The sequence below is a fragment of the Bos indicus genome, chromosome 16, assembly GCF_029378745.1.
Source record: "Bos indicus isolate NIAB-ARS_2022 breed Sahiwal x Tharparkar chromosome 16, NIAB-ARS_B.indTharparkar_mat_pri_1.0, whole genome shotgun sequence".
NCBI classification, from domain to species: domain Eukaryota; kingdom Metazoa; phylum Chordata; class Mammalia; order Artiodactyla; family Bovidae; genus Bos; species Bos indicus.
Genome location: NC_091775.1, coordinates 53,307,085 through 53,328,804, shown reverse-complemented (window position 1 = coordinate 53,328,804; position 21,720 = coordinate 53,307,085). Strand labels below are relative to the sequence as shown.

Sequence of the window (21,720 nt, the reverse complement as noted above, 5' to 3'; positions counted from 1 at the left end):
CAGCTCACTATACAAAAACCAGGCAGGAGGGGAGCCCAGGCTGGGTCTGCGAGGACCAATCAAGCAAAAGGAAGTGATTTCAAGTCTCTTCTTAGTCCTGGAGGCCCAGCCTTCAGGCTGCTCTTCCCAGATTTCTCTCTCCACAGACCATTACGTTCAAGTCCCACCTGACTCAGTGTCCCTGTGGAATTCCGGTAATTTACAGAGCTCTGAGGAACCTTTGAGGCTGAGTCTAGAACTGAGGGCCACATTGCTTCTGTTGCCTCTGCTGACCTGACTGAATCCAGGATTCCTGGCCCCACTTAGCTTTAGGGTCAGCTTGGCCAAGAGGTTCTGTGACCTCAGGCCTTCCAGTCTCGGGGAAGGATGCAAACAGTGGTGTCTATCCAGGAGGGTTTGAGGGCTCCCTGTTAACCACAGCAGGCCCTTAGAGGAAACATACGCTTTGCCGGCCTTGGGGAGAGCTTGCAGACTGGCACCCAGACCCAGAGGAGAAGGGGTAGAATATAACTCAGGGGTGACTGGAAAAGGCTCTGCAGCCAGACCTTCTGAGTTTAACCACGTTTTCTCCCTGCCTTGGTTTCTTCTGTAAAATGGGTATATCCCCTTGTGTTACTGTGAGAATCAAGAATTAATGGTGCGAGGACTTAGAGGTGTTTTGGCATGCATGAGAGGAGAGGCTCACTGTGATGATGATGATGATGCTTGAATTCAAGAACAGAGGGACTGCACTGTGGGAATGCAGCTGACCTCTTTCTCGTCATGTGCTCCCGCCACGTAAAGGCAGAACCGAGGAGGTGCCCTTAGACCACTGGCGAAGACCCTTACCCTCTCTGCCTGGGCAGTGCGTTCTGCCAGCAACCTCCTCTCTGGCTCTTTCTTTTCAAGACTCCCCTCTGCCATCAGGCACTGGATTCTTGGGACCCGAATACATGTGGTCCTGTTTAGCCTTGGGGCCTGGGAACCCATCTCTCATGGGGATTTGATATGAATCATTGTGCCTCAGTCTTGACATTTAAACACTCCAAGAACAACCTGATTCCTAATTTTTTTAATATTTGTCTGTGCTAGGTCTTAGTTGTGGCATGCAGGATCCTTTTTAATTGTAGCGTGCAGAATCTTCAGTCGCAGCGCTCGAACCCTTAGTTGCAGCTTGTGGGATCTAGTTCCCTGACTAGGGATCCCACCTGGAGCCCCCTGCACTGGGAGGTGCAGAGTCTTAGCCACTGGACTACCAGGGAGGTCCCTGATTCCTAATTTTTGGAACAAAAGTCATCCTAATGTTCTGAGATCACTTCCTGGGCCAGATTTGGCAGTGATGACAATAACGGCAGTCATGGCGGCAGTGGTGCCTTTTGAACACTCACAGCCTGCCGAGCACTGCTGGACCAACCCATGGTCGGGGGCTTATGACCCCCCAGGCTGACCTGGGCTCCATCCCACAGCCTGCAGTGTCTCTGAACTCAGGCGGAGTCACCGCAGCCCTGCGTAGGTGCTATGAGGATCCGGTGAGATGAAGCCTGTAATCCAGTGAGCGGCATCCTGCACAGTCAGAGTCTGAGAATGTGGCAGTGCCATCAACCCCTGTCTCTGCCAGAGAGGGTGTTTGGACTGGGAGAGAACTGTGGCGTCGTTAAGCAGAGCATCGTGCCATCCAGAGTGACCTCCATCCAGCCAGGGCCAGTGGGGCATGGTTCTCAGGGCATCCAATTTCTCTCCCACAGAGCAGGTGTAGCTCAAGTGAATGGAGGTAGTCCACCGAGCCTGGGGCTGGATTCAAGTTCCCCTTCCGCTGAGCCCTGCTAGGGGTCAGGGGGATGCTGGGCCCGGTACCTGGATTGGGGAGGAGGATCTATAAAAGTCAGTTAATGGAAAACCTGAACTATGTTACTGACTCTCCCCTCACCCCCACCCCCGCTTTTTTTTTGGTGGTATAATTCCCTACAGCAAAGTAAACAGGTCTTAAGGGTACAGTTGGAGCTTGGTGAGTTTTGACAGATGTGTGTGTGTCTGTGGTAGTTTTTCAAGGTGTCCATCTATGATGAGCAGCCAGGGACTGTCACTCCAGCCTAGGCTCCACTTGGAGCCCCTCCATGTTCTGGCTCCTGCCCTCCCCCTGCAGACAGGGTGACTCAGCCTTCTCTGCCATTTAAGCCACCCCTCCCAGGCTGGGAGGCCCACAGGTCAGGGCTCTGAGGTCAGTGAGGCCAAGGCCTTTCCTCAGAATATTGGGGAGATTTGCCCTTTTCTATAATAATGGTCTTAACGAGTGACATGTGACCCCCATTTAGAACCTTCCGGAATGTTCCCACTTAGATGATTGCTTTAATGTTTACCACAGGCTTGGGAGACTGGTCTTGGCTCCGTTTTCAGGTAAACTCGGAGGTCACTTGTCCTAAGGTCAAATAGCCAGGAAGCTGGGGAGCCGGGATTGGACCCCGGGGGCTGACCCAGACGTGCCTGGCCCACGTTCGCCTTGCACCGTGCTCGGCGAGGGCCTGCCAGGAGCCCAGTGCTGGGCTGGAGCTGGGCGTTGGGTGTCATCAGGGCCCCTGCTGCCTCCGTGGCCACGTCCTTAAGGAGCTACATGGGGACTGTGCCCCTGGGGAGGGTGGTGCACGGAGTGGTGGCTCTCTGTGACGCCCAGCTCCACGTAGGAAACAAGAGTGAGCCCATACCTGCTGGTGGGGTGTGGGGGGGGCAACCCTGCCTTGCCTGCCATCTACCAGGGTGAGCACACAGCACTGTAGGGTTCCCTCTGTGTCACCCACGGACCCTGTTGCCCTCTCCTCCTGCAAGACAGTATAGTGTGGGCAGGTGCTAAAGCTAGACCACTGGCTTCTACCCCTGACTATGCCTTTTACTCCAAATGACATTGGTCAAGTCACCTAAATCCTGTGCCTCAACTTCCCCATCTGTTGAATGGGATGATCCTACTCTATGAGGTTATTGTGAGAATTCACTAGTATCTGTTAGGCATGTGACATACTTAAAACAGAGCCTGGAGCACATACCTTGCACTCTAGAAATGTTAGTAAAGAAGTCATTGTCATTGACACAGTAATTACAGTATTATTGCTGTTTGGACCTCTGGCTTGGGAAGGACAGACTCACAAACCTCTCGAATGGAGACAGCTCAGAGGACTCTTGGATGGTGCCCTACAGTCAAGGAAAATAAGCTTTTTTTCCTTTCTCTTGTTCCTCTCTCGTCCCAACCTGATGAGCTCACAAAAATTAAGCCAGGAAAGGACTTGGGGCTCTTCCCTGGGGCCAGGAGTGGCGGTTGGCTCCAGGAAACTGGTAGATCAGCAGGGAAATCAAAGGCTCTCCAACGCCAGGTGGCCCTGCCCAGCTGGTGGTGCTGCAGGTCTCCACACAGGTGCAGGGCTGAGCTATGCTCGCCAGGCCCAGGCTCTCTTCCCTTAGCATCTTTTTGTGCCCTCTGTGCATGTTACCTCCTTGTTACAATGTGGCTGCTGCAGTTCTGACCACAAATCTACTCTCCAGGCAAGAAGGCAGGGAGGAGACAAAGCCTTTTTTCTTTTATTAAAAAAAATGTTTTTGTCATATTGTTGCTTTGCAATGTTGTGTTTATACTGTACAGCAAAGTGAATCAGTTATACTTATGTTCCCTCTTTTTTGCATTTCCTTCCCATTTGTTGTTGTTTGGTCACTAAGTCAAGTCTGGCTCTTGTGAGACCCCGTGGACTGTAGCCTACCAGGCTCCTCGGTACTTGGGATTCTCCAGGCAAGAATACTGGAGTCGGTTGCCATTTCTTTCTCCAGGGGATCTTCCCAACCCAGCGATGGAAACTGTGCCTCCTGCATTGCAGGCAGATTCTTTACCATTGAGCAAAGTCCTTTTTTCTTAAAGGGCAGTCTCAGGGACTATCTCCTATATCTCATCAGCCAGACTGAGTCACACAGACAATTCTAGCTGCAAGGGAGGCCAAGAAATGGCATTTTTTAAATGCAGAACACTCACTGCTCTCACAAACAAAAGATGTGCTAGGGAGGCACAGGGTCTCCCCAGCTCCCTTCGCCACCTGATAAGTATGCCACACCCCCTTGCCCTTGAGAAGAAGGCCCTGGAGGCTTCTGCTGTGTGGCCTGCCTGCTGGTAAGGCCACCCCTGAGGGCAGCACCATTGGTGACTGGCGGCTTCCCGGAGGAGGGCGGCAGGGGAAGAGCCATCTCCCAGGCAACACTTACTTCCGGCTTCCTTGGCCAAGAACATTGCTGTGTCTGTGGCTTCCTGGGCACCAGGCCCTTTCACCACCAGGCTTCCCTGGTAGCTTAGACAGTAAAGAATATGCCTGCAGTGCAAGGAGACCAAGGTTTGACCCCTGGATCGGGAAGATACCCTGGAGGAGGGCATGGCAACCCACTCCAGTTTCTTGCCTGGAGAATCTCATGGACAGAGGAGTCTGGTGGACTACAGTCCATGGGGTTAAGAAGAGTTGGACACAACTAAGCGACTAACACACACACACCTTTCACCACCATTCGCCCAATGCCCTATGATCCGAGGGTGCGTGGTTTCCCAGTGACAGGCAGAAAGGTACACAGTCAGTCTTTGCTGTTTGTGTCCCTCCGCAAAGGCTAGAACAGTTTCTGCAGGAATGTGGCTCCTTCCCCAGTTTTCGGCACAAGGCTCCCTCCTGTCCGTGAGTCTGCAGCCAGCTCTGTGCCAGATGCCTCACAAACCCCACTTCTTCCCTTCCCTGCTTCATGCCCCTGGACGACCACTGACCCCGGAGCTCCGTGTCCTGAAGGGGCGACTCTGTGCTCTTCACATGAGGTGAGCACAGCTGAGGAACTGAGTAGGTTGTGACTAATTTACATGTAAGTAGCCATGTGTGTCTCATTGAGCAGAGCAGCCGTGAGCCAGAGCAGGGACCCCTGCCCTGCAAAGGGGAGGAGCGCAGCATTCCTCTAGATTCATGAAGAGTGCATTCTTCTAAGGGCACTGATACTAGATGTCAGGTGAGTGTAATCTCGGTTCTGTCTGGTCTCAACAAAAATTTGAAGCAACGGACATAAAGCCCTCAGCACGTCACAGCTCTTAGACAGACCATGTTATAGCTTTCTGTTCTAAACAGACCATGTTATAGCTCTTAGATCAGTGTTACAGCTCCGTGTTACAGCTCAGTTTTATTTAGAAAATAGCAGGAAAATACATCCTCGAGGCGTGAGGGCATGCCGACCCAAAGACGAAGAGAAGAGAGAGCCCCGGCCCTTTGGCTCCTCTTTTTATGTTTTTTCCTCCTCCCTAGGCCTGCGCTATGCAAATTGGGCTAGCCAGGAGTGCTGTTAGTTCTACCTGAGGTCCTCACGCCGGTCCTCGGACCTTCCTTTGACCTTCCTTTGTTCTATTTTCATGGGCTTTTCCCATCCTTGTCTTTTAGCCACTGCCATTTTGGACTCCTGTTTCCTATTCTAACTACCTAACATTATGAAGGCCCAAAGAGGGACAGTGACTTGTCCTAGGTCACACAGCGAGGTAGCTGTCCTTCTGAGGCAGAAACCCAAATCTTCCAACTCTCACTTCTTCATTGCTCCTGGGGGATGAGTTCACTCCCCTCTGTGCAGAGGGGAAGGGGAGTTGAGAGCACACACAGTTCTCATCGTGTGCACGTTTAAGTATATCACACGTTCCTATCATTCCGTTTCACGGTTGAGGCCACTGAGGCCCAGGGAGGGGCGTGCATGCATGCTAAGTCCCTTCAGTTGTATCTGACTCTTTGCTACCCCATGGACTGAAGTCCACCAAGCTCCTCTGTCCATGGGATTCTCCAGGCAAGAATGCTGGAGTGGGTTGCCACGCTCTCCTCCAGGGGATCATCCCAGCCCAGGGATCACACCTGAACCTCTTGCATCGCAGTCAGGTTCTTTACCGCTAGCACCGCCTGGGAAGCCCCCAGGGAGGGGAAGTGCCTGCAGATGGTCCCAGAGCAGGTAAATGGGCTTCAGTCTTGTGAGGTTCTCTGTGATTGCAGTCCCAGACCTGTCACCCCTGTTTGCCCCTGGAAGGGTCCAGGTGGTGCAAGATCTAGTCTAGAGGGGGCAGGGGCAGTTCCTAAGCTTGGACAAGCCTCTCTCTTTCTGTGGAGTTGTTTTTCCAGCCTGGTCTCCTGAGACTTGGCTCCTGCAAGAGCCACACCTGGTTCCCGCCCTCCTGCTTGTTCAGAACCTGACTCCAGGGGCGGGGCCTAGGTGTCCAGTATACCTATTAGCAACCTGAGCACAGGAAAAAAAAATCCACCTTTGCCACTGTTAGCTCAGGAGAGGGACACGCAGCCCCATCTTGCCCTCATCCAAGTAGCGGTGGAGGGAGGGCAGAGAAGGCTGTGCCAGGCTGCTCTGTGCCTTCACCTCCTTCCTCCCAGGCCATCATCCAGTACAGCCCTTTCTCATGATGGCCCCGTTTCATTGTGACGGAAGTAGGGTTGCTGGATAAAACACAGCACGCCCGGTTACATTTGAATTTTAGATAAACATCGAATCAATTTTCAGCATAAGTATGTCCCGTGTAATATTTAGGATACACTTATATTAAAAATTATTTGTTATCTAAAATTCAAATTTAACTGTGCATCTGGGCTTTTTTGGTTCGTTTTGCTTCACTTTGTTTTGTTTTGCTCAATCTGGCAACCCTACAGGGGTGACATTGTGCCCACACAGTGTACATGGCAACTGAGAGTCAGAGAAATCACAGAGCTTGCTCAGGGTCACAACAAGGCCCTGGTCAGGCCTGGATTTGAAGCCAGGTCTCTTGGAATCCTCTGCGGTCTGCATAGATAGCAAACAACCTCAGTGGCTTCCTCTGGGCAGTTTGAGAAAGCCCTAAAATAAAATAAAAAACAGTTCTGGCTTCTACTTGCCTGGTAATGTAAATATAAATGGGGTACTTAGCAGTCACTCACACCCCACTGTGAAATAGACATTTGGTGACTGTTGAGTGGAAACAGTCCCTGGCAGCTGTGACTGGGGAGAATTGATGAAGGAAAGTGTCTTGGCCTATTTGGGTTGCTATAACAAAAATACCGGATGGCTTATAAGCCACAGAAGTGTGTGTCTCACAGTTCTGGAGGCTGGAAGTCCAAGACCAGGCACTGGTAAATTCCATGTCTGGTAAGGACCCTCTTGGTGATTCATAGCTGTCTTTTTTGCTTCATCTTCACCTGGTAGACAGGTCACTAATCCCATTTATGATGGCTCCACCCTTGTGATCTGATCAGTTGTCTTCACATACTGTCATCACCTGGGGATTAGGTTTCACACGTGATTTTTTTTTTTTTGGCTGCACTGAGTCTTCAATGCAGCATCCAAGATCTTCAATCTTTATTTGCCGGCTGCAAACTCTTAGTGGTGGCATACTAACTCTTAGTTTCAGCATGTGAGATCTAGTTCCCCAACCAGGGATAGAACCTGGGCCACCTGCATTAGGAGCGTGGAGTCTTAGCCACTGGGCCATCAGGGAAGTCTCTCACATATGAATTTTGAACACAGATATTCAGTCTATGGCAGAAAGTGAGAATGAAAGTTCCAGAGTCTTGAGTACTGCTGGAGATGGCGAGCCAGGGCTTGGGGCACAGTGTGTGGTTGGGGTTAACATCTTTTATAATCTGACCCTGGCCTACCCTTTCCTCCTGTTCTTCCTCACCTGTAACTGTTCACTGGTTACCCAGGGACCTCTGGCTTCCCAGCACTTCTCAGGCTGTTCCCTCTGCTCACTGCCCTCCTCCCCAGTCTTCCACGACCTATTTCAAATATTCTGTGCCCCAAGCAGGTACTGCCATTGCTTTGTGTTATAATTACTTGTGTTGCTGCTTCTACTCGCTGGAGACTTTTTGAGGCTGAGGGTGTTCCCTTCTTTTTGGACACCAGGCAGTCCTGCAGTATAGACAGCTTGCAAGTGTTTGCCTAGAATAAGAGCAGGGGAGGGACCCCCAATGCAAACTTCCTACTTTGTAGGTTTTCTAAGAGACTTGGACATTCGCCAGCCTGCACTTGAGTCTGTTCGTGTGAGAGCAATCAGGAACTCCTCCGCAGATAGCCTGCCTCCCTGGGATGCAGGTTTGGGTTCCTTTAGCCCATCTGGGGTCTAGGAGCACCAGCCTGAGGGTAGGACCTGTCTGTGACATTCACCCAGGGGTCCCCAGGGCCTGCAGGAGCAACTGGCTTGGAGTAGGTGCCCGTGAACTCTTGCTGGGTGGATGGATGGGTGGATGGATGGGTGGGGGGATTGTCTGATTGTCGTGTGTCGTCATACAGTGTTCAGGACATTTGAGGCCCCTCAGTGAATGCGGGCCTCCCACATTAGTGAGGGGTTTGGGGCGTGTCGTCCAAAGTGCTGTCAGAATTGGACCGTGGGTGGGGCCGTTTTAGGGCTGTTGATGTAACTGTGGGGCTGAGACTGCCCTACAGGGAGGAACCTGTGAAGAAGGAAGGAAACCCTTCTGACAGCCCAGAGGCAGGACGAATCTAGCACCTTCAGAACTGAAAGTCTCCCCCAGGTGGCCTGAGGAAGGCCTCCGATGGGGTGACAAGGCAGCTGATGGGCAGCCAGGGAGGGAGGGTTTAGAGCTCAGCAATGAGGTGCTGCGCTCTGTGGATCAGGCTGGAGATTGGCTGGGGACTGAGGAGGAGCTGGGTGGCCAGGGAGGCCTCTGCTCATGTGGGTGGCAGCTGGACCCAGATGGCCTCAGAGGAGGTAGTTGAGGTGGACCAGGAACAGGGGCTGGACTTGGTGCCGCCTTTGCCCAGGCTTCTGGGGGCAGAGGACCCCAAGTCCCTGAGGCCTCAGCTCTGCTCCCCCCGCAGCCTGCCCCCACAGGCTTGACTCTCCCTTTGGGTCCAGGATCCCCGAGGAGTGCAGACTGTGGGACCTTAGAGAACAGCGCACACCTGGGAGGAGCCTGGGGAAACACCCCTGCTTCACTGGCACTGAGCACTGGCTGTATACACAGAGCCCGTCTCCAGGAACAGGCCCCATGAGAGGAGGGAGCCTCACCACCCCATGAGGCTTAGACCCATTTTACAGAAGGGGCAGCTGAGGCTCAGAGTGGGAGGGACTTGCTTGTGACCACACTCATGGTCAGCAAGGGAGCCAGACCAGAGACCCTGGGGCCTCAAGAGCTGTGCTGTAGCTGTGCCCTCTGACCCTCACAGGCAAGGACTGTGCCCGCCCCCTAAGGATGGAAAGAGCTTGGCCTGTGGCAGAGAGAGGTACCAACCTGCAGGAGGGTGTGAGCTTAGTGATGCTTCCGAGGCCAGCCGCTCTGGGCCTGCTTCCATGAGCTTCTCAAAACCTCCTTTAATCAGTCTCTAAGTGAGGTGAGCCTCTTGCCTGGGTCTGCCCCGTCCTGAGTTACTGTTGTGCCGACTGTGCCTGGAGTCAACCAGGCCTAGGTTCAGACCCCACCTCCATTACCTACTCAGTTTATGAACTCACGGAGCTTCTTAGTCTCTCTGCACCTCGACTTCCTAACCTGTGAAATGGGGTCAGATCTCCTGCCTCCAAAGGTTTTGGTAAACAAGGTAAAGCATGTGAAGTGTAGCTGGGTATGACTGTAATGCTCCCGCCCTCTGCAGGGAGGGAGACCCCGGCCATTGGAGTGGACGCTCTAGCTGCAGCCACAGTGGAGCCCTAGACAGTGTGGAGGGATGAAGGGGTGGGGATCCCACTCGGCGTGGTCTGCAGACTGTGGGTGGGGCCCAGGACTGGGGCAGAGGCTCTTTGCAAGAAGTTTGTTTTGGGGTTTTCTTCCTGCACACGGTAGGAAAGGTGCTGAGCACATAGCAACAGGAAAAACAAAGCACCTTCAAACTGTCCCCAGAAAAGTGAACGAGCGCAGCCAGCCTCCCCTGTCCCTTGCTCTAACTACATGCCCTTCTCCCCTAGCGCTCCTGCGGGAGGAAGTGTCCCGGCTCCAGGAGGAAGTCCACCTTCTCCGGCAGATGAAGGAGATGTTGATGAAGGACCTGGAGGAGTCGCAGGGTGGCAAGTCCTCTGAGGTCCTCTCGGCCACCGAGCTCAGGGTCCAGCTGGCCCAGAAGGAGCAAGAGCTAGCCAGAGCCAAAGAAGCCTTGCAGGGTGAGTGACAAGTCGGGGACAGCTCCCTCCTCTCCCTCACCTGGGGCTCAGCCGGGGCCACAGGGGGCACCAAGAGCCAGGGTCCTGCATCTGCAGGGGGAGTGGCGTGGACCCGGGAGTCTCCTGGCACGGGCTGCCCCTTCCTTCTTGGGTGGAATCCTGTGTCATGCTGGGTCGGGTACAGGTATCTTTCCGTCCTGCGGTGTGACCACCTCAGTTTCGCCATCACGGCTGGTCATGGGGCGCCTCCCTCCTAGGTGTGATTGGCAGGTGGTCAGTTATCTTTGCTGATCCAGGGTGCTGCCCCAGCAGTTGGGTCTCCTCTTTCCCAGAACCCTCCGGGTCCTGCGGTGCCTCCCCTGCAGGACAGTGTGGCTGTGCGGGGGTCTGTGCTGGAGGACACGTCCATCCGCCACTTCACTTATGCTCACCATGGTGGGCTCCGCAGGGGAGGGCTTGGCCTCTTTTTGCTTTTACTTGGTCTGAAGGAGCTCCCCTCTAAGAAATGCAGCACCCAGCCCTGGGTGGGGGTGGGGGAGCAGCTGGGAGAGAAACCACTTGAGGAGACAGGCGGTCAGTGGGCCCACGTGTCACCTGCTTTCCTTAGTGCTGGCCTGGGATACTGGGGGCTGACATACCTCTCTCTCCTGGGAGCCACCTGCCCACACTGTGTCTCAAAAGGTTATTTGAGAAAGATTGGAAGGCTTCTCCGAATAGTCCTGCAACAGGAAACATTGGGGAAGAAAATATTCGGGGAGGTCTACCTTGATCTCTTGAGCCTGTCTTAGTATCTTTGATTCTCCTGGGGAGGGAAGAGGCAATAAAGCTTGGCAAGCTCCTTCCCACTTACCGCTGGCTAGAACCGATAAATACTCTCTGAAGACTTTGTTTCTGAAGCCAAAGCAGGTTTATTCCTTACATTGATTTCGGGCTGCTGTAGCAAAGACCCCAGAACAGGGTGGCTTAAAGAATCTGTTTCTCCCTTTCTTCTGTAACTATCCCAAGGGTGTTTCAGGCTGGTGGGCCTCTCTGCTCCCCTTGGCCTGTGATGGATCCAGGGAAAGAGCTGAAGTGCAAGGTCAGAGAGTGTCTTTGGCAGGAGTGTGATCATTTGGCTGCAGGGAGTGCTCGGGGTCTGTGTCCCAGCTACAAGGCTCTGGAGGGGTAGGAGTTGGGGGTAGAGAAGGAGAAGGGATTTTGCTAGATGGTTAGTTGACTCTGTCCTCCTGGGTTTCTCTGACTGGAGGTGTGAAGTGAGCAGCAGAACACTGGTTAAGCCAACTGTCTGTCCAACACCCCACCACCCAGGAAGCTCAGGAAACCATTGAGCCCTCATCCAGGTGTTCCAGCCCCTTTTTGTATCCTTCTCAGCCATACACGTTATTCTTCTGGTGGGCCCACTTGGACAGTGCTCAGGGTGGTCTGTTCAGGCCACGGCGGGCAGGTGGTCTGTGTCATGGTCCAGCTGACGCTGCATGATCAGAAGTCCCTGTGCCAGGCACGCACATTTTCTCTACACAAGCCTCTTGCAGTCCAGGAAGATCTGTGTGAACCCCCTCCACTCCCAGCTTCTCGGAGGCCCTGGAACATCCCTACCTTTCTCAGGAAGGAGAACCCAAAGTCTCAGGAGTCTCCCATACAGGGCACGTGTTCCTGGGCTTGGGACATATGAGCCAGTGTCCTGGTCTTGCCAGGCTTTGCGATCCTGCAGAGTTGGGAAAGCAGCCAGACACTGTCTCAGCCTCCTCAGCCGCTGTTCATTGCAGGACAGAGACACCTGCCTTCTGTGTCCTGGGCCGAGGAAAGAGTTCTCACCCTTATTCTGCCTTCTGGACCCATGAGAAGGAGGAATCCCTCTGTCTGCTGTTCCAGGGCCCAGGGGAATGGGCAGGCAGGCTCCTTTACCCTCCACTCCCCAGCTCCTAGGACAGACGGCCTACACTCTCTAGACCTCAGCTTTCTGATCTGAATGATGGGACAGTGACAGTGAGTTACATGCGGTCGTGTCTCTGAAGGCTGTTACCATGATATGCATCCTTCTCTGTGTAGCCCACAGGGCACAGAGCTTTGTAGGCATTTCTTCCCATCTCTGGGCTGTATGATTTCTTATCCATCCCCAAAAGTCTTCAGGGCCTTGCTCAGGGACCAGAGATCCCCTTGATGGGGCAGCTCCTTTGTAGGAACAATAATCTCTTCAAGAAGGATTTGCCAGTATTCATTCAAAGAAAGCTTTATTGAACACCTACTATGTGTTCCAGCGGGCTTCCCTGGTGGCTCAGACAGTAAAGAGTCTGCCTGCAGTGTGGGAGACCCAGGTTTGAACCCCAGGTCAGAAAGATCCCCTGGAGAAAGGAGTGGCTACCCACTCCAGCATTCTTGCCTTGGGAAATCCCATGGATGGAGTCTGGTAGGCTACAGTCCATGGGGTCGCAAAGAGTCAAACATGACTGAGCGACTTCACTTTCTTTTTTTTCTACCGTGTTCCAGCACTGCTCTACGCACTTGGTCTACCATTCACCCCAGTCCTGCTGGGAGGTATTAACCCCGTTCACAGATGGACACAGCTGAATGAAGTTCAGGGAGATTAAGTAACTTGGCCAAAATGACAAGCTAATTATCAGCAGAGTCCAAAACTTTATCCACTGTGCTAAATCCCTTTTCTTCCCTCTGGATGAGGTCACTAGGGATGAAGTCAGCCTGGACAGGAGAGACTGGAGGCCACCCTAGCTCAGTAATGGGGACAGCAGATTCTGGAGTCAGATCTGGGCTTGAATCCCAGCTCTGTCGCTTACTAGCTATGTGACCTAGGGCAGATTCCTTAACCTCTCTGAACCATAATTCTCTTGTAGAAGGTAATAATACCTGTTTTTCTTATAATTGGGACCAGTTATAACTGGTAGCTACTTCACAGAATTCTCGGGAGGATTAGAGATATGAAGCACTTGGCCCAGTGCCAAGAACCATTAGTGCAAATATTTAGTGATGATCAGATGAGAGCAGGCTTGGCAGACCTCCTTGGATCTCTTTGGAGATGCTGGTCACCTGAGTCCCATTCAGGGTGGCCCAGACCCTAGACCCCTGAGCCCATCTACGTTCATGGTAGCAAGTGTTCCTGAAAAGCAGTGAGGTGAACACCTTCAGCGCCTCAAGCATCCTGCCTGGCGTTCCACAAAGTCACAAAGATGCTTCCTCCCCGGCCACAGCATGTGGTGAGTAAATTGCAGACAGATGTGGGCAGAAGGAGACTGGGGCATGAAAAGGAATTTATATGCCCTTAATGAGAAAGATGAGAATAAATGCACCAGCCAAGAAAGCTGCAGATGTTGGACAACACTTGTTAACAACCAGTGTCCCTACGGTGGGAAAATGCAGAACCCCCAAAGACTTCCACTCTGGTGGTCCCCACCTGGCCACCCTCACTCTGGTAGCTTGTAGCTTGGGTTGGTTGAAACTAGAATTTTTTTTTTTTTTTTTTCTATATTTATTTGGTTGCACTGGGTCTTAGTTGCAGCACACAGGATCTTCAGTCTTTGTTGAGACACGCTGAATCTTTAGTTTCAAGATCAGGGATTGAACCCAGGCTTCTTGCTGCACTGGGAGCTGAGAATCTTAGCCACTGGACCGCCAGGGAAGTCCCCAAACTGGCATTTTTCAGTACGTGAGAAGATTAGGAACCCAAGCAAACACCCAAGACATCAGGCCATGATTCCAACATCAAAGAATCCAACAAAAAGAATCAAGTCTGGGAGAATTGGGGTTTAGAAGGTTCCTTTGTTTAGAAGGTTCTGCCGGGATGAGTCTGGGAATGTTTGGTTTAGGACTTTGGTCTCACCCTGAGTTCAAAGGCAGAAGCTCTGAATGATTGTTTAATAAGGAATGGTGTCATCGAGTTTGTAAACTTACCCCAGAGTCCCTGCATGACCCCAGCCCCACACTCGTGGTGAGCCTGTTGCCTGGGGGACTCCTTTAGGGTGTCTTGATCTCCCCCTCAGTTTCATTGATTTCATTCGAGATTCAAGGCATTACAGAAACAATGATCATGAAAATTTCCTTCTTCCCTCTTTTAATCACTTAACGGCATGTCGAGTGTGTTGAGCGTTTTCCCGCAAGGATAAATACTCCTTGAAAACATAATTTTTAGTGACTCCATAATGTTCTGCCGAATGGAAGCCCTGTAATTTATTTAGCCACTTTTCTGTTATTGGATATTTAAGTTGTTTCCGCTTTTTTTCCTTTTCATTCTTGCTGTTATGTAGCACTGCACTATACAGATCTGTTTAAATCTGTTTTCTTAGGACAGCATTTATCAAACCTTCTGGTCTCTGGACCACTTTACACGCATAAAATTGATGACCCCAAAGAGCTTTTGTTTATATGGTTTAGATCTATCAGTGTTTGCTATCTTAGAAATTAAAAGCAAAACATGTCTATATTATCATTAATTTATTTTAAAATAACAATACTAAACTTATTACATGTTAACATAGTTTTTAAGTGAAAAATTACTGTTTTTTCCTAAATAAAAAAACTTGAGGGTGAAGAGCAGCATTGGTTCACAGTTTTCAAAAACTGTTTAATGTCTGACTTCATAGAAGACTGCTGAGTTTTCATAGTTACTCCTCAGTCAAGCTACTGTGGTTTGTTGTTTTGATTGAAAATCTAGCATCACACAGATATGTATCTGGAAGAGGGAGGAGTAAATTAATTGTCTTATTAGATAACTGTGGATATTTCTCTTGATGCTATACTAGAACTCACCAAATGATAGTTTTTAGAGGTGTGCTGAGTGTGGAATCTAAATCCATATCCAATGAAGGTTTTGTGCTCTGGATGGACAAAACCATTGGTCCGATTGGCATTTTGAATGGAAATTGTGGATCAGTGGTAAAGAATCTGCCTGCAGTGCAGGAGACCCGGGTTCAATCCCTGGGTCAGGAAGATCCCTAGAGAAGGAAATGGCAACCACTCCAGTATTCTTGCCTGGAGAATTCCATGGCCAGAGGAGCCTAGTGGGCTACAGTCCATGGGGTCACAAGAGTCAGACACAACTGAGCAACTAACACACACACACACACACACACACGCGGAGATTGTACCCAACATGATTTTTTGGAATCTAACATTGATCACTCAGAAAATAATGGTTCCCTGAGTGATTTGAATCCTCCAAAGGTTGATATATTTCATTGTCCAACATCAAAAAGTCACATCTGTTAACATCACCACCAATCTCTTTAGAAAAGTCTTGAGGAGCTGGTAAAGTCCTCATGGCAGATCAAGTTTACCCAAATTCGGACTTTCACTCAAAATTTCAAGTTTTATCACTGGCAACAAATACTGTCACTTGTTCTCCTAGAAGTAATAGACTTACTTATTTGGTAACTTATTAGTTCAGTAGTTTGCCAGATACTATAGTGTATGGTGATCATTCTTTCCCCACTCCAGTACTCTTGCCTGGAAAATCCCATGGGCGGAGGAGCCTGGAAGGCTGCAGTCCATGGGGTCGCCAAGAGTCGGACACGACTGAGCGACTTCACTTTCACTTTTCACTTTCATGCATTGGAGAAGGAAATGGCAACCCACTCCAGTGTTCTTGCCTGGAGAATCCCAGGGACGGGGGAGCCTGGTGGGCTGCCGTCTCTGGGGTCGCACAGAGTCGGACACAACTGAAGCGACTTAGCAGCAGCAGCAGCGCTCATTCTTTCAATTACAAATGATGTCCTACAAAAAGTGACTAGCTAGTCACTCAAACAGTTTCACGAATGATTTTCCTTGAGACGAACGTTGTGCTTTGATATGCAACAAAAGAGTTTTATGTGTACTTCCCATTTTATTTAAAAAATATGTACTTGGGGATCAAGTTTGAATAGAATTAATTATTTTTACCTCTTCCTCAAGGATATTGTTAAGTAAAACTGCCCCTCCCTTTTTTCCATCTAAAGAACATAGTTACTACTTACGCAGTTTGATGCCACTGTCATGATTTCTGCAAGGATGTCAACATTTTACCCAGCATAGCTTTTTTTTTTTTTACCAACATTACAAATATTTACACAGTAAAAGAGGCAAATAATGTCTAAGTCCTGTTATGAAATAGTCTTCCTCTTGGACCCCCTGAAATGTTGTTGGTGGTAGTGGTGGTGACAGCCAGCATTTTTGAGCACTTTTAGCTCAAAATGCCACACACTTTAGCTCATTTAATTTTCACATGAGTATGAGGTGGGCTCTGAATGTGCCAAGATTACACAGCAGTACCTGGTTCGGGTCAGGTTCAGACTTCAGCAGGGACAGAGATGGTATTATTGTAGGGGATATAGCATGGTAAGGAGGCCAGCCTGTGTACAGGAGTGCGAAGGTGGAGGGTGGCAGGGGATGATCACGGTGAACCCCAAGGGTTGGACCCTGGGGTTCAGGGACATGGAGGTTTTGAGCAGGAGGCAAGTATGAGGAATGAGGTGTTAAGATGGTCCTGTTGCCCTTTCCTACCCTCTCCTTGCCTTGCAGCCTCATCTCTCTCCTTCTGGCATGTGGACACACGTGTTACATATGTATAGTTCCCCAAGATGCCTGTGGATCCTCTCCCTTCTCTGGGTCTTTGCATTTGCCCTTTCTTCTCCCCCAGCCTCCTGAGGGTCATTCTTCCTCCAATTCCCAATTCAGGCTCTGCTTCCTCCAGGAACCTTTCTGGACCATCTCCACTTGATGGGTCCAGGGCCTGTGGTTGGCAGGATGATACCCCTTCACCCCCAAGATGTCTACCTCCCAATTTTCTAGAGCATATGGACATGGTGGTTTACATGGCAAATGAGAATTAAAGTTGTTAATCAGACATCCTTAAGATGGAGGGATGATCCTGTGGGCCCAGTGTAATCTCATGGATCCTTCAAAGTGAAAGAGGAGGCAGAAGAGTCAGACTCAGAGCAAGTCAGAGAACAGGCTGGAGATTTTACATGAGGACTCAATCCATCAGTGCTGGCGTTGAAGATGGAGGCAGGGGCCATGAGCCAAGGAATGTGCATGTCCTCTCGAAGCTCAAAAAGACAGAAACAGATTCTTTCCTAGAGCCTCCAGAAGGAAGATTGCCCTGCCCACACCTTGATGTTAGCCTCCCAAGATCCAGTTCAGACTTCTGATGTCTAGAACTATAAGATACTAAACCTGTAGTAATTTACTACGACAGGAGGAAGAGGCTAGTAAGGGCTCCTCCCTGTACTTCACAGCCCTAGACACTGACCTCCCTTGGGACTCAGCACACACTGCGGGGGTGTCTGCTTCCTGTCGGGTTTGCCACTTGCCAGGCTCCTACAGGCGCAGCTCCCAGCACAGATGTAGCCTTATTATCTGAACGAAGCCAATGATTGGTGAGCGCGGCAAAGGAGAAACGATGCGCAGGCTTCCTGTCTTCAGCGTGAGGAGTAAGCCCTGGCAGGGCCTTGTCCCTGCCTCACAACGAGTCACCTGTCCTACACTGAGCTCCTGGAAGGAACTGGGCCTTATTATTTAATCTGCTTGTTCAACAAATGTTTCCTGAAAGCTTCCCCACAACAGAACCTGTGCCTGTGGCTCAGACCGTTTGGAGGCGGATCAGACCCAGGCCCTGCCCAGAACCCAGTGACACTCCTGAAACCCACAACATACTCAATGCACATTCATTGAATAGTGTGTTTTTTAATGACCAAACAGGCTGGCAGGTAAGAATCTGTGCCGCAGATACTCTGCTTTGAGGAGTTCTGGGGTGCAGAGAACGTCCTAGGCCTTGAGCAGCAGGGGACACCAGTGTCCTTTTTGTTCCTAGCAGGTGTGGCCATGTCTTGGCTGCCTTTGTGAGAGTAACTAGGCCTGCAGACAGTGGGGCGGTAGGTGGCCTGAGTGGCGATTGAATAGAATAATGTCTCATCTCTCTGGGATGGTTCTGCCCACCTGCTTTTTTTACACACACATCCTTGTCTCCAACACTGTGTGGGTTTGAAAAGCAACTTAATGTTTCCTATTTCCCTTCCCACATCCACACTCCATTCTTTTCTCATTCCTTGCATCAAAGGATTTGTTCATCTTCTGGGCAGTCTGTTGCCCTGGGTTGAATTTATATGCTCCCCTTTGATAAGTAAGTCATACACAGAAGCTTCCACTGTTTTCTTGGGCCATCTAGTCTGATGTCTTGGCGGCTGCTGCAGCCCCCCATCCCCCCAAAGCCAGCCCCTCTGTCCCACAGCCCTGATGTCAAAGACACTTAGGTGATACATCTTAGAATTTGGTAGAAGCTTCCAGAGAATTTTAACTCTACTGACAGAATATCTTCCAAATACGCTACTGACTGTTTTTAACAGTTAACAGATCCCCCTTGAAAGGATCTTAGGCTCTAGATTTGATCTGGGGTCAGGTCAAAGAAGTGTCCAGAATCTTTTCTGTCACAGCTCTGGCTAGGCTGTGTGTCTCTGGCAGGTTAGCTGCTTCACATGGCAGCTAGAGTCCCAAAAAAGAGCACATTCTGTGATGCACGTGTTTTTTTTAATAAATGTTTCTTTGGAGAAGTTTGAGATTTCCAGAAAAGTTGCAGAGTCCCTGTATGACCAGTTCGCCCATCATCAGCACCTTCGATGCCATAGCGCGTTGCAAGAGTGCTTTTCAAGCCACTTCCTGCTGCTTGTTTGCTGAGATCTCGTTGCCCAGAGCAAGTCATGTGACCATCATGTGGGCAGAGGCCCTCGAGGCTCTGGTTCCCAGAAAGTGAAGTTTGTTGGTGGCCATGACTGTGGATCCACAACAGAGAGCATTTTGTATTTATTTTTTAATTTAATTTTTATTTTAAAGTTGATTTACAGTGTTGTGTTAGTTTCAGGTGTACAGCTAAGTGCTTTAGGTGCGCATATACATGTATCTATTCTTCTTCAGATTTGTTTCCCATTTAGGTAATCATAGAATATTGAGGAGCATTCCCTGTGCTATTCAGCAGGTCCTTGCTGGTTATCTATTTTATATATGAGTGTATATATGGTAATGCCAAACTCCAGATTTATCCCTCCCTGCACCTTTCCCCTTTGGTAACTGTAAGTTTGTTATTAATATCTGTGAGTCCGTTTCTATTTTGTAAATAAATTCATCTGTATCATTTTTTTAGATTCCACATATAAGTGATATCATGTGATAATTGTCTTTCACAGAGAACATTTTAACTAGAACCATACCCAGAATTTGCTTAGAATCTGGGGTTCTGGTGACACATGGCATCAGCCTTGTCCCTTTGGGCTTCTTTGCCTTTTATAGGTTTTTACACCTGTGTCCTCTCTCCCCGCCCTGTCTGGGATTTCCCCCTGGGTCCTGGACTCTATGAACTGGAAAGGCAGCCAGTCCAGTCCCTCCGCCCACGTCCCCTTTGTCACTGTTTCTGCATCCCTAGACCAGAGTCTACTCCCACGGCCCCCCAAGCAATTACTCTTTCTGGGGTCTCCTTCAATGCTTTGAGTTGAATTCTCAGTAGATTACATTATGTATTAATGTTCTGATTGTGGCAGTCTTCCATTTATCCTGAGAAAAGCAGCAAGACTGGTTAGTTTGAAAATACTCAGACACCCTCCAGGACTTACCCTCCACATATCTGTTTAAGAAGCAAGTACCAGAGCCCAACCGCTGTTCCCTATTTAGGAAAAAATACTTCATACACCCATTTCGTAGTTGGGATGACTGAGGTGTGAACACATAATAAATCCCTTTTGAGCAATAATCACCTCGGCTAGCTTTTTTATTATTTTTTTTTTTATTGGAGTACAGTTGCTTTACAATGTTGTGTTGGTTTCTACTGTACAGCAAAGTGAATCAGCTATGTGTATACATATATCCCCTCTCATTTCCGTTTCCTTCCACTTAGGTCACCACAGAGCATCCAGTAGAGTTCCCTGTGCTATACAGCAGGTTCTCATTAGTTACCTGTTTATACCTAGTATCAATAGTGTATATATGCCAATCCCAACCTTCCAGTTCATCCCACCCACCTCTTCCCAGCTTGGTGTCCATACATTTGTGTCTCTATTTCTGTTTGTAAATAAGATCATCTGTAACATTTCCCTGGTGGCTCAGAGAAAGAATCTGCCTGCACTGTAGCAGCTACAGGACATGCAGGTTCGATCCCTGGGTCAGGAAGATCCTGACCTAGAGGAAAGCATTGCAGCCCACTTTGGTATTCTTTCCTGGAGAATCCCATAGACAGAGGAGCCTGGCAGGCTACAGTCCATGAGGTCAAAAAGAGCTGGACATGCCTGAAGCAACTTAGCATGCACATACTATTTTTCTAGATTCCATATATATGTGTAAATATATGATTTTTTTTTCTTTCTGACTTACTTCACTCTCTGTCAGCTAACATTTATTTAGCACTTGAACTTAGCTTTGCTGCATGAACCCACTGACCCTCCCAGCAACCCTTGTTAGAAATTGAGTAGTGTTTATTAGCCTCAGTTTCCCCATCTACAAAATGGGGATGAGAGAGGCTCAGATTTTTCTAGTTTCCTGGCTGTTAGACTTGATCCCCAGTGACCCTGGTTACCAAATCTCTGTTCTTAGCAGATTCTCTTGATTCTGAGGTCTTAGAGGGGGTATTCATAGTAGAAGAGAGGAAGGGAGTGAAATTAGGAGGAAATAAGACAGAGGGCCAGATCTGGGTTTGGAAGCACAGTATCCTTGAGTGTCATTCCGGGGCCCTTTGAGGCACCAGAATTTGTGGATTCATTCCTAGTCTTTGCTCCAGAGGTTGTCCCAGGGGGTGAAGGTGTCAAGGCTGGTCTCTGGGACACATAAGCCAAGAGCTTCTCTTCCCGGCCTCCTTTCCCTGCGCAGCTCAATGAACACACTTCAGCCCCGGGACATGTCAATGGCCTCGGCCACCATATTTAAGGTGTGAGCAGGGGCTGCAGACCTTGAGCCACTGCTTTAGTTAATCCCCACTCCCTTCCCAGGAAGGTCAGAGACCGATTGGCTGAAAGGAGGAGAGCAGAGCTCAGTGTGAGAAAAGCCAGGCTCTAAAGCTGCCTCTTAGAAGATACTGCCCGAGACCCTGTTCAACCCTGTTTGGAGCCGTGGCCTCCATCACTGTGTGAGCCCATCTTGCCGTGATGGACAGGACAGGGTCCTGAATCTGTGGCAGAGAGTGAGAGAGTCACACTGGCCTCTGTCCTGGGAGAAGAGCTTTGGCCTGAGCCAGGCCAGGGCAGAGGTGGGGGAAGAGTGTTCAAAGCTGGCCCTCCTTCTGGGGTGGCCATGGTGGGCACCAACCTAAGGTGGCCATGGACACGGGGTCAAATTTGACGGGGGCCTTAGCTGTGATTCTCCTCAGTCCTGGTTGGGTCCCCTGGGAGATGCCCCTGATGATGGTCAGACAGGAAAGGAGGGAGCAGGGCCTTGGGGGCCTTCAGTGAAACGGGCAAGGGGGGACAGAGGTGGCACAGGTCCAGTCAGACACAGCAGGCCTTCTCGGGGACCTCCTGGGCTGGCCCTGTGCCGAGCCCTCCACACCCCACCTTCACTTGCTCCTCAGATCCAGCCCACAATGTGGGTGGAGTTAGCCTGACTTTACAGTTGGGTAAACTGAGGTTCCTGGAGGGTTTTACAGCATGCAGGTCTCAGTGTTT

The 21,720-nt window shown here is 50.1% G+C and overlaps 1 protein-coding gene across 3 annotated transcripts in view; it reads left to right on the top strand.

Annotated features, from left to right (window-relative positions):
• The window catches only part of KAZN (kazrin, periplakin interacting protein), a 1,348,869-nt gene that overhangs the window by 1,204,337 nt on the left and 122,812 nt on the right, over positions 1 to 21,720 (top strand). For all 3 annotated transcript variants that reach the window (XM_070768463.1, XM_070768464.1, XM_070768465.1), the window contains one exon: positions 9,908 to 10,099. In XM_070768463.1, coding sequence (XP_070624564.1) covers positions 9,908 to 10,099 — 192 coding nt within the window. The remainder of the gene's footprint in view (positions 1 to 9,907; positions 10,100 to 21,720) is intronic.